The 12815-nt window shown below is 37.4% G+C and overlaps 2 protein-coding genes across 10 annotated transcripts in view; one reads left to right on the top strand and one right to left on the bottom strand.

Moving 5' to 3' along the window:
• Nucleotides 1-6003, bottom strand: part of LOC136854038 (mucin-2-like) — a 228554-nt gene extending 222551 nt beyond the window's left edge. The window contains exon 1 of one of the 2 annotated variants that reach the window (XM_067130120.1): nt 5804-6003. The gene's annotated coding sequence lies outside the window, so the exon portion shown is untranslated. The remainder of the gene's footprint in view (nt 1-5803) is intronic. The other variant, XM_067130169.1, reaches the window with a different exon arrangement.
• Nucleotides 5841-12815, top strand: part of Mettl4 (Methyltransferase like 4) — a 169662-nt gene continuing 162687 nt past the window's right edge. For 4 of the 8 annotated variants that reach the window (XM_067130265.1, XM_067130219.1, XM_067130301.1 and 1 more), the window contains exon 1: nt 6047-6184. Coding sequence is in view for 2 of the 8 variants with exons in the window: in XM_067130191.1 (XP_066986292.1) it covers nt 6559-6597 (39 nt within the window). In the remaining 6 variants the exon portion in view is untranslated. Of the gene's footprint in view, nt 6185-6471; nt 6598-12815 lie in introns of those variants that run through there. The other 4 variants (XM_067130293.1, XR_010857642.1, XM_067130191.1 and 1 more) reach the window with 4 other exon arrangements.

Raw genomic sequence — 12815 nt, 5'->3', positions numbered from 1 at the left:
CAGTTGGATGGAAGGATTTTTAGGTGTAACTTTTCTCAAGTAGTCTACAATATCTAGGGTTGAGGGAAGTTCCATAATTGCTGCCTTCAGAATTTTATTATTCATTGCATAGGCTTCATGCATTTAATACCTTACAGTAATACTGCAACTTATTTTGATGTGGTGAAATGTAAAGTGATTTACTCTTTCCTCCACTGCAGCCATACAGAAACCTGAGGAGCCTCCATCGCTGTGTCATTTATCTGATCAAATGGCTCTCTTTTGTGTGACAAAGAGGGAGCCCTGGTAGCACAGAATAGGAATTTCCTCAGCTATGTTTCTTGAAGAATTAAGGATACTTAAGAAAGGCTGGAAATGAACAAAGAAAACGGGACATAGCACTGGGAAGAGCTTGTTACACAGAATGGAGAGCAGCAATTATGGAACTTCACTCAACCCTAGATATTGTAGACTACTTGAGAAAAGTTACACCTAAAAATCCTTCCATCTAACTGATGCGTTTATTGACTATATACTCAAGTCTAAAGGTGACGGAAAGGGCCATCTTTCTCCCAACTTGTTTTGCTGATTTTATTCGGGAATCTGGGTGCCAACAATGAGATTTTTCAGGAAGAAAGTAAGGAAGCTGAGTGACAGCTAAGACCCACCTGGATATAATTGCTTAAAATGGCATTAACGTGTCGTTAATGTAATATGCATGACTAAAATGGATAACATCTTTAGTAAATGCCAAATATTTCAATTTTGAAAAACATCCAACTTGTAAAGTAGAAGCAACACTGAAAATGCGATTAGATGAAGACATCATGTCCTGGTATACAGCTACGAGAATACCCTATAATCCTCTTAGTCACCAATCCCTTTAACAATGTAGGAAGTAACCAAAGTATATAACACGATATTGGTAAACTGCGTAACAAGATGCTGTGCACTCTGATCGGCCCATGTTTCGTTGATTTATTAAACACAAGAGCCCCCACAAGGTGACGTTCCTGTAGGAGAAATCACGAACATAATTCTAAGGTACGAATCAGATGCTGTACTCTTAAACCCCACTGACGTAATGCTATTGCCTTTCCTTCGAGTGTCCTATTTACTACCATGCATTGTGCTGCAGTGGAAGACATCTTGTATGACCACCAAAACACCTGTCATTTATACCAGGCACATTTATGCTAAATTAATCACCCTCAGAAGTGAATAAGGACTTCAGGACCTTGTATCTCTTTTCTATGAAGGTTCTGTTTTGGTTTCACGACGGGCTATGTGGAAAAAATGTCTTCCCTTCCTTGTTGTAATTATAGAAGAAAATACGAACCAGCAACTAACTTCAGTATCCAAAAAACCACAAATGTCAGATATTTGAATGCTGAAGGAGAATGCCGTGAGCCAGATAAACAATTTACATCCTGATCAAAGCATTCATTCATTGCAGTAATCAGATATCCATCAACAAAGAACAAGACAGGACCTGCTAACTCTTTAACAATAACTGTCCTCGCAAAAACACACACACACACACACACACACACACACACACACACACACACATATATATATATATATATATATATATATATATATATATATATATATATATATATATATATATATATATATATATATATATATAATCTATATATACAAGCAGGAAACAACAACAAAAAGCTTGGTAATCCATTTCTTATAGTTAGGGCGATGTAGCCCAGCTATAATGAAGTTATCAAGGATGTTATCAGGACTGACCTATGCATCATTTGTAAGCCAAGGGTCCTCCGTACTGGGGTCAAGTCTTGCCTCTTAGCCAAGTTTTTTGGGTATAATTTGACACACTAAAGCGGGTAAGCTATTATCCAACATGAAGACGAAATGAAATTTCTATAAAGACTACGTTTCATCTCGTCCGTCTCCAACCATATATAGGTCAATAATCTTCCTTCACTACTTATTTAAGGAACACCCAAAACGTTCTTTTGCGCTGGCCATCATCAAATAAAAGGTAATTATCTAGTTTCAAGTCTCTGTCCGATTTTCTTCTACAGCAGCTGACACCAACAATCATCAAATTGTCTCAATATTTAAGTTCGTTTCCACTATCTGTTCGGTACATGAGGATCCTGGCCGAAATGTTTATTTTTGTAGCTTTGGTCAGAATAAAATCGGCTTTCTTGTGACTATCGTAAATATTAGAAGTCACTTGGTGTCGAAGCTGGTGGATCATGATGGTATTAAAAACAAGTTCTTAGTAACCAAAAGTTACCGTACATCGGCGTTTCTAAACCAGCCAGGGTTCGAATCCTACTGATGACAAAGCACTTATCAATTATAATTCCCTTTGTTTATAGATTATTCCCAAGATATAGTGAATTGAATATTAAACGATATTTGTGGCTTAACACAAACAAACACACGCACACATATATATATAAATGGATGTGTGTATGTATGTATGTATGTATGTATGTATTATGTATGTCTGTGTGTGTGTGTGTGTATGGTCCAGCATAGCTCTGAGACGCATTAAGCAATTTCAACCAAACTTGATATACATGACTTACTATCTAGAAAAGAATACTGTGGGGGTAAGACATCACTAGCACCAAAGGGCACTAAGGGGGTGGGGGTGGGAAGGGATTCCCAGAAACGGGGCTGGTTCCGCCCATAGACTTAGTAACTAAATAAACTCTACCGGTATAACAATGCCTCATTTCAGTATACATTTGACTTACTATCTGGAAAAGAATACTGTGTGGGGTAAGACATCACTGGCACCAAAGGCGGGGGGGAGGGGTGACATGTAAAAATAACCGAAAACGACAGATATTAGTGTCTAATTCATAGTTTTCGAGGTTGCTGAGATGAATAGTGACACTCCTGATGCCCTTTAAATCTAAGTTCAGCCCCAACAGGGTGGGGGGGGTGAGAAGGGGTGAAAAATAAAATGTTAAAAATGACAGATATTAGTCTCTAATCCACAGCTTTCGAGGTTGCTGTGATGAATAGTGACACTCCCAATGCCCTTTAAGTCCAAGTTCAGCCCCAATATGGGGTGAGAGGGGGGTGAAAAATAAAATGTTAAAAATGACAGATATTAGTGTTTAATCCATAGTTTTCAAGGTTGCTGAGATGAACAGTGACACTCCTGATGCCCTTTCTTCAAGTCCAAGTTCAGCCCCGATAAGAATGTGGGCTGTGAAGGGGTGAAATATAAAATGTAAAAAATGCTGGGCAATCTAACTGAAGCAACTATCCAAACAGGACAGTGAGAGAGAGAGAGAGAGAGAGAGAGAGAGAGAGAGAGAGAGAGAGAGAGAGAGAGAGAGAGAGAGAGAGTAGAAGGGGTGTTAGAGAGGAGAAAGAGGGAAAGAGTGAGAGGGAGTTGGAGAGAGAGTTTGAGAGGAAAGAGAGTGAGGGAGAGAAGTGAGAGAGAGAGCAGAGGAGGTGTTAGGGGAGAGAGAGAGAGAGAGAGAGAGAGAGAGAGAGAGAGAGAGAGAGAGAGAGAGAGAGAGAGAGAGTGTTTATCGGGTGTCATTTAGTTTTCCCGGGCAGCGCCGGGTTGGTCAGCTAGTATGTATGTATGTATGTGTGTGTGTATATATATATATATATATATATATATATATATATATATATATATATATATATATATATAATATGATTGAGAAGGAAAAGGGATTCTTCGCAACAACAGCAGAATGCAACTCTCACAAGCGAAATAAATCTCTTTCCTATAACCCCAGTCCTGTTCCTCTACGGTACCCATAAAGAAAAGCATGGCGAACGAAAAATACACAAGACAGTTTAAAAAACGGTACCTACGAACTGAAACTTTCATCTAAAATCTAAAGGTGACTGGTAATGGCGACTGCACGAGAAGTGCTCAATGAATCTGCAAACACGGACACATTTATATTTGATGAATAGTTAAAACGACCACAGTTTACAATATCATATGCAAGTGTTTGCTCGAATCAAGTAATTTTTAATATAATGAATGTCAACTTCACTATTTTGTAACTATGCGTTACAAAAGATAGGCCTACATATTCATCTAAAGGTCTAGACCTTGATCTAAACAACTCTCTCGTCATTGCCGTTCATAACGAAACGACGTATAAAGGATAATGGAGAATGTGTTTAGTCTCTAAAAAAAGCTTACAGTAAACCGACTTGGTCAACTATGCTTAAGTTCTTAAATACAGTTCGGCAATAACAAAGAACCAAGTAAAAGAATATGTCCTCCTCGCTTTGCGCTATTAAAATAATTTTATAAGAAATGTGATCAATGACGCATAGCTTGAAAATTCAATACAGAAATAACACACCAGCACAAAATGAGCAATTATTGCCATTAAAAAGGAAAAAAATCCTAAACAACCAACACGCTAATGACGACTAGACACAGTACGAAACTTAGTAACAAACATACCTATAGCTATCTTCGTAAAAATTCGGGATACACAAAACTGTCAGCAGAGATTAAAACAGTCTACTCAAAGGTCGGAGACATCTCTGCTCTTCTCAGGCGTAAACGTACCTTACTGTTTCAGCATTTTCACCAAAACTCTTCTACTCAAGGTTCGGCTGTTATCTAATAAGCAACATACTGATATGGTACTACGGGCTCTTCCAGGAGCAACAGTCCGCACTGGATCATAAAGGCAAAGACACCCAAACTTACAACATCCAACAATTTGCTTTGTGATCACGTAGGCTTTGTCATTCTTAGATTAAAAAATTTTATCACTTCTGATTACGAGGTTAGGACTTTCATATAGGCATAGTCCGCCTGCCCTGACAAGTTGGAAGCAGAAAGAATAGCCTAGCCCAATTACGAAAATTGGGATTTTTTTTTCAATGAAACGGTTTAATAGCATATTTCTGGCAGGTTTCATCTCGACTTTGCATAAAAACGGGTAATATTGTCATGTTTTCATGATGGATGTACCCTGCCCCACCAACAGCCTCTACTCACGAGGAAAGTTGAAGCCGCCATAGTCCCAATCTCCCAAATGACCAGAAATTTGTGTTGAGCTCAGCTATGGCTAACGTTCACGGAGGTTCAACAGAAAAAAAATTGAAAACGAAAACTTAAAGCTTTGTCTAGTTTACTCCTTACGTATAAAACTTGTAAAGAAAATATAAACATTATGACTGTATAGGTTAGGCTGGAGCACTTTCTAGACCGTGGGGTGAAAGTTGACTAAAAGCACATAGAGTAGCATTTCAAACATGACCAGATTTTCAACAAGCTTTATAGTCCCCGAAAAAAACACGTTTGTACATTCATATAAAAAGTGAAGGTGAATGTCCAGAAGAACTCCGCATGCATAAAGTACCAAAATTAAAAGTAAAATGTAATATTTTTCATATTTAAAGCGTTTTAGACCACTTCTTATGATGAGGAAACACCCACAATTTTGCCATATTAGCTATGGAGGGGTTGGGGACAGGTATTGTCTAACCTTATGTAAAAATCGAAAATCATTCGATGGGGAACTAGTTTTTCTGAGAACCATTACACTCTTCCTGAGAAACATTACAGTAAAAAACCTCATTTTCGAACCAACTCCCTACTGGATGTAAACAAACGACTTAGAAAATTTTCGAGGATGCCGATTAGATAATCATTAATATCTCGGATATGGTGAATCTCCTCAAAAGTGTTCAGAGACAAAGTTTTATTATTTTATATTGTGAAAATTATAGTGTGACCTATTTTCTTATATCTCACCGCGGAGTTGTTCTGGACATTGACCAAAGTGAAATCTAGAAAAGTGCGTGGAACTATCTGCAAACTTACCAATCGAGGTATCACTCAGTAGTTTGCGTCCTTGAACGTGCAGACGATCACGACGAGTTGTTTTAACGAACTGACTCCACCCAACGGCATGAAGACGTGTTTGTTTACAACGTAATCGAATATTTTAGTATAAAATGAATATTGATAATACGGCAAACTTGCAGATTATAGAATAATAATCCCATAATTGTAATCTAGAATTCTTTTTTATTAACATTTAAGCGACCCAGTTGTTAAAATTTATGCCATATAGCCTACTTTAAGAAGTGTGCCAGTTATGCTTTTTTTTCACTTTTGGTGGACAAGTGTGTAAACACAACTTTGTTACGACTTGACAGTGACATACAGAACGAGGTTTACCTGGGCTAACTTCTACCGAAGGTAAGAACATATATATTACTTAAAACGACAGGCACCCCATAAACCTGTCTATCTGAAAGTGGTATACACTTAATATTCTCTAGCGAAGTGTCCTTAGCAGTTCATTATTAATCCAGTATAAACAACGTTATTTTGCATTTTCTGAAACAGAAAAGTGATCATTTCGTATCTGGAATTATTGGTAAAAGTTTAGAAGAGTTATGCGCAGTTAGGCCTATCTCCGGAGTCGTGGCCTGCTTAAAGCAAGGCAAAGACATTTCAACGGGGATGCAACCAAACCTGACCTTCTCTTAACCTAACCTACCCCAGGGCGCCGTGCCTGGTCAGGCAAAGGGAAAGGAGGGACCGCTCGCCCACGGAACCCCTCACCCCCAATGTGGCATTGTGCAATACCAAGGTGGAAGAAGAGTAAGGTGAGTTCGTGAGAGAACAAATTTTGCGTTTTCCCGCGCAGTGACGTCACTTGGAACCCGGCTGAGTAAGTGGCAAGAGGTTCATTGACTGATACTGTTTTGGAGGGAATTGTCGATCTTTTAACATTTCAATCAGCTGATAAGAGACAACAAAGATGGTGGTATGTTCTGTGTTTGGTTGCGATAATCATGATCGTCATCGCCAAGAAAAAGGCATTTTATTTAGCAAAACTTGGGTTAATCTGTGCAAAAGGAAAGATGATTTCAACGTGAAGAATGCAAGAATATGCTCCATTCATTTTGTCCCTGGTAATATTGGAGAAAGCCATAGACATATACTTTTAGATTATCATCCTAAAAATGCACACAAATTGAAAGATACTGCTGTGCCTACTCAACAAAGGATATAACTCCAGGTAAATATTGTTTATTTGCTATATCAATAGAAGAGTATTTTAGTTGGCTTAGCCTATTTTGGAATTGAAATTATGTAAGAGAGAGAGAGAGAGAGAGAGAGACCCAATTCAATATTTCTCAAATGAAAATGGTTTGGTTTATTACCAGCTGACTTTGAATATAAAAATTTTGATTAATCTATTTATAAGGCATGTTTATAAAGCTTACAATTCAGATCTTTGTATGCCTTCTTTTTGTATAATTATTTTATTTTATAAGCCTATATCTATGCAACATTTTTGCTGGATGATTGATATAATTTTCATGAAAATGATTTTGCTTAAGCCTATTATCAACTCGCTCATATTGTTTGTTAACTCTTTGTTGCTATTAGGCTCTTTGCTTTAAACTAAAATACCTAGGCTTACAGCATATAGGCGCATAGGTCTAGCCTAGATTTTTTTATGGGACAAGGAAAATTTATGACAAGATTCTCTCTCTCTCTCTGTATTTTTGTCAATTCGTGGGTTAATAGTACATTACTTAAGCTAGATTCCTCCTCCTGAAGAGCTCGCTTAAAAGGCCTCTCTGAACTTGGCTGCTAAAGAAAGCTTTTTTTTTTTTTGTAGACACTTGTAGGAGTCATTTTAGGGGAGCCCTTCAGGCAGATATATCTAGCTAAAGTGAATTAACTATAGTAAGTAGGTCTAACGTTATGGCCAAAACCCTTCATGATTTTCAGTAGGGATATATAAAATCATATATCGATATAGGCCTAGGTCTTTATTAGGTTAAGTAAAACTCACGACAGAATTCTCTCTCTCTCTCTCTTCTTATTCTTACTCAAGTAATATATTATTTTATCATGGTCATATTTCATTTACAGTAGGCTATATGACAATAAATTTTCTTCTGCAAGGGGAAATATCATTTTATCATATTATAGCTACTTAATAATGAACTAATTGAACTATAAAACAATGCAATAGTGCCCTATGGCTAGAAATGCATTGCAGTAATATTTGACCGTGAGTAGTCGTGGGTTCCGTTTGACGTCACTGACTCGTCTCGAGCTGCGCGTGATTCCACCTGCTCTTCTTCCACCTTGGTGCAATACGACGCCTGTACAACGACCGTCATCAGGGTAATCTTACCAGTGAAAATAAATTGATTTTAGGCTTACTTTTGTACGATGAACATCACAACCTAGTACCATCATATCAAATGCAGATTAAGAGTTAAGAATATCAAGAGTAAATCGAGCCATAAGAAACAAGGAGCGTTCACGTACCATGATGTTGCTGCCTGGATGTAAATTACCACATACAGATAAATACGTTATCGTCGCTATTCTTCACGAGCTTAAGTTTTCCCTTAATTACGTTCACCGTGAGCATTCGATTTCCTTGGGTTGTTTTTATATTGAATTAACTCAGATTTTTACTATCACTTATTTTTGTTTTTAGTCAGAGTATAGGTCTTTTTCGCGAGAAATACGCAGAAAGGAACGTTGTTTTAAAATAAAATTTTACAGACGGTTAATATTCGTTGGTCAGTAGAAAAACTCACTCAGATAGGGGTTCGTAGTGTGAACCGAGATTCGTCAGTCAAATAATGATTGACTAAGTCAATCATGTCATCTGCCAAACGTTAGTCAGCCGAGTTATCTATACTGGCAAACACGGTATTAGGATATGGAAATAATTCGAGATAACAATCTGCTTTATTTATTTAATACATAGACCACTGAGTATCAGATTAGAAGCGGAAGACAGACCAACACTTGCTCCATGGGTATCTGAAAGGATGTCAGAATGATTTTACGACTGAACTATTGTTTTATATATTTACGGTGGATAACTTAAGTGACTGGTTGCAGAACAGCTCTGCATACAGGAATTACTTCCATCAATAGTGTGACCTTGTCGTCAGGGTGCCTTCACCCTTGTGACTTCAAGATAAAGCGGACATTGTTAGCTTAAACGGTAATTATTTCGAGGAATGTCAGCATTGAGTGCAGTTGTACGATCGAGACTGTCCTTGTATCGCCGTCCTAATTGCTCGTGTGGTTTTTTGAGTTTTGGACGTTCGTTTCTTCTCCTCACGTGCGGTGTTTCTCTCTCTCATACAATGAGCAACATTTGCCAAAGACTTCCCTTGTGTCCTCTTCGAAAGGCTGGTTTAATTCACTTAGTTTGAACATATTTTTTCATGTGTTCGGGGGCAATATACCCAAATGTTTAATACTTTCTTCTGGATTTCCACAGAAATGAAAATTCGCAGTTGGTAACGGTAAAGATCAGGTTTTGAGTAGCAGCACCGTTCCCTTTAATGTAGGCTTGGTTACTTTCTACCCATTTTTGCCAATTAGCTGTATCTTTTGTGCTGTTTCTCATCTTTTACTTATTTGAGTAGGAGATAAACATCAATAAGAGAGAGAGAAAATCATAAATCTTGCAACGTACACACAAAACTTAAATTGCCGATGGCAGACAGTAGGAGTTGAAAGGTTAACTTAATACAACCTGTAATTACATTTCAGTTTACGGAGGCAAGTTCTGTATTTGAGGGTTGGTCACCAAACAAGAGAAACTAGTTAATTATGGATTTTGTCTGTTTGTTAAGGGTGTTTTACAGTTTTGAAGAATCTATGGTGCATGCCATATCACATGCACATAAACTAAATGTGTACGTTTTCTGAAAAAAAAAAAAAATTCAAGGAAGCAAAGGATTACCACACACACACACACACACACACACACACACAAAATGTCCCATTCACTATTTTAACCGCCGATGAACTGTGCAGATCGCGGGTTTAGTTTCAACCACGTTTATTCTCGACATAAATCGCCTCAGCCTTTTATATCTTGTGCACACTTTTATTCTTCCTGATGTTAGGTCACTTCCTCCTACCTTTCAGCAATGCCAAAAAATATATGAACACGATCCAGCTTAACCAAAATATACTAGTACTGCCATATTTACGTTACTCATATTGGGTCGTCTCATAGGGACTTTGGACAATATCACAAAAGATTTAGGCTGTGCCATAAGACTTTTGTAACTTAAATATTCGGGTTTAATTCAAAATCGATTTCTCTTGATGCTGTCACGGCAGTGTACAGAAACTAAACAGTCAATCAGTTCGCTAGTAGCTACTCTAGTCTCATTCACATCTTTTCTAACTGCCTTCTGCCCGTTGGTGACGAACTTACCTGTTCCCTTGCATTTGCTCGAGTCATGCCCCTCTCCAGTGCGGTCTTCTCACGCCCAAACTTCCTCTTCGTTAACAAATGGCCTTCTCCAGCCAACATATTAGGTAGTCTATTCATGGTTCTTCCGATGATTAAGGTCCCATTGCTATTTCTTTTTCACTTGTAGTCATTCTCCGCCTTGAGCATTATATCTCGAGTTACTTTTCCTTCAGCCATCACATCGATCTGAAGAGCAATATTTGAACGAGGGGCTCGTATCTTAGTCAAGCTTAGTGCCTTTCAACGTTCTCTGCTTTACCCTCCCACTGATTCCCTTTTTGGTGAAAGTGCAATTAACTCCCGCGCCCCCTTCGCTGCCCCCAACACTTTAATTTTAATGCTGAGGTTACTTCAGAATTGTCTTCAAGACATTACAAAGTTCATATTACTGAATGTTTCCAAAATTTAGGTGCTTGGTCTATATTTTGTAAATGCATTTCCCAGTTACAATTTTTGCAATGGCTCCTGTTTTAAATATATATTAATTTATTTTTGCTGCAAGGATTGAATCATTAACCATAAAAGTCTGATTCCTCGTCTCACCCTTAACTCATCTATAGGCCCTCTTTCCGTTATTTGTAGATTGATTGGTTATGTCTATTTAAACTGGCGTTGACGCGGTAATAAATTTAAATAAAAAACTAAAAATAAATGTTTAAAAAGAATTTCTTATAAAAATATCTAAAAATATATGTATATAATCATATTTGCTCGAATATATATCAATACTTACAATACTTTACATGTATAATTTAAGTTTTGTTGCGGAGGTCCGCCTCCCACATAAAGATGTTTAACTGCTCCATATTACAATCCTCACCGAGAATTGACGCTAGAATAAAATGACCTTCTCTGTCAAGCACCCAGGACAGGAACCCATGTCTCAAATTCCCAAGGCTGGGACATTTGACCAGCAACTGTCTCACAGTCATCGCAAAATGGAGGATTTTCACGGGACATCAAAAACCCATGAGTGAGTCTTGTATGTCCAATCCTCAATCTGCACAACATCGTTTCTTGTCTCCTTGGCATCAAGGGGTATGATCAAGGAGACACTGATGACGTGATACTGTGCATTTTTTGATTCGTTAAAACATTTTCCCATAGGGACTGCCAGCCACGTAAAAATAAATCTAATCCTTCGGGCCAGCCCTAGGAGAGCTGTTAATCAGCTCAGTGGTCTGGTTAAACTAAGATATACTTAACTTTTACTTATAGGTCATGTCGTCGACCCTCTTCTTTATGTATTGTTTTCGACATTTTTGTGCTCTGAGGGAAAGGGGTCGCCACCTTACGACCTGGCCAATAATCCTCCTATATTAACTGCCTCGAAATCAGATGTACTGGCATTGCTATTAGGTGGCGGATTCTTTCCCCCTTCAAGCCTTAAGTTTCCTGTGTCCCTTAACCGTCCAGCTTTTATTTGTCCATTTTAGGATTATATATATATATATATATATATATATATATATATATATATATATATATATATATATTATCTATATATATATATATATTTTCTATCTGGCACTATTTTCAAGTCCATCTGGGTCACATCTTAAACCGACGGTCTGCACTGGACCGTGCATCATACATTCATGGCTTGAGACCTTTTTAGTCCGTGTTTCATTTGAGCATGACTTGCCTTAACAGTCTCTTTCTTGGGTTTACTTCTTCAGGCTACTCGTGAACTGAAATTCTTCGTTTTCTTTCTTTTGTGACTCAGTTCTGCACACTCAGCATTTACACTCATGCATTCTGATGGATTAACGACTTCTTGTCTCTTTACCATCGACCATCCTAACCCTTTGCCATTCTCATTGTGTATTGTCAACATTTTGCTTACAAATGCTTTCAGAAACTTTCACCGTTCTCAGCCTTACCAAGTAAAACAATATATTTGTGAACCTATCTAAACAGTTATAGCCTTTTTTTTATTACACAGTTTGATCTGTATTTCCTGACTTTGCCATAACCTCTCCCAGTAAGTTAGAGCATTGAATGAAATACAGAAAGGATCGAGCATCATGTCAGCTCTCTCTCTCATTTAACGAGAATGTAGGAAAGCTCGGGACATGTTAGCTAAGTTCAACATTCAATTGTGACACGATGATATCATTGGTTATTCAGGTGTTAATGGAATTTTTAGTTGAAGACTTCATCGTTTTCGGTTTATTCTTTTTTATTTTTGTGTTATAAATTATCCGGGCTGCGAAAGTGAAGCAACGAGAAAAAATTATATACTGATACATGCAAGTGAAATTAAAGGACATAGACAGATGTAAAAATGCGTGATCTCTTTTTGTTTATTTATTTTTTTGTGTGAAAAAAAACTTCAATATGATATTCCTACATTGTTTCATGAAGAACCATATAACGGGCAAGTAGACCAATTTAAACCTAGTTGGTATTGTAGATGAGTGAATATAAAACTTGGGCACTACTAAAACTTGTACGTTTGCTAGACTTGTCACTAAATAATATAAAATTTTTTTCAAGGAAAAAACACGTTTTTCCAGTTTCTTTGTTTCTACCCCAACAAAAACTTTTATGATATTAATTATC

This window comes from Macrobrachium rosenbergii, chromosome 3 (genome assembly GCF_040412425.1).
Source record: "Macrobrachium rosenbergii isolate ZJJX-2024 chromosome 3, ASM4041242v1, whole genome shotgun sequence".
NCBI lineage: Eukaryota > Metazoa > Arthropoda > Malacostraca > Decapoda > Palaemonidae > Macrobrachium > Macrobrachium rosenbergii.
The sequence above is the reverse complement of the archived record's forward strand: the minus strand, read 5'-3'. Positions and strand labels throughout refer to the sequence as shown.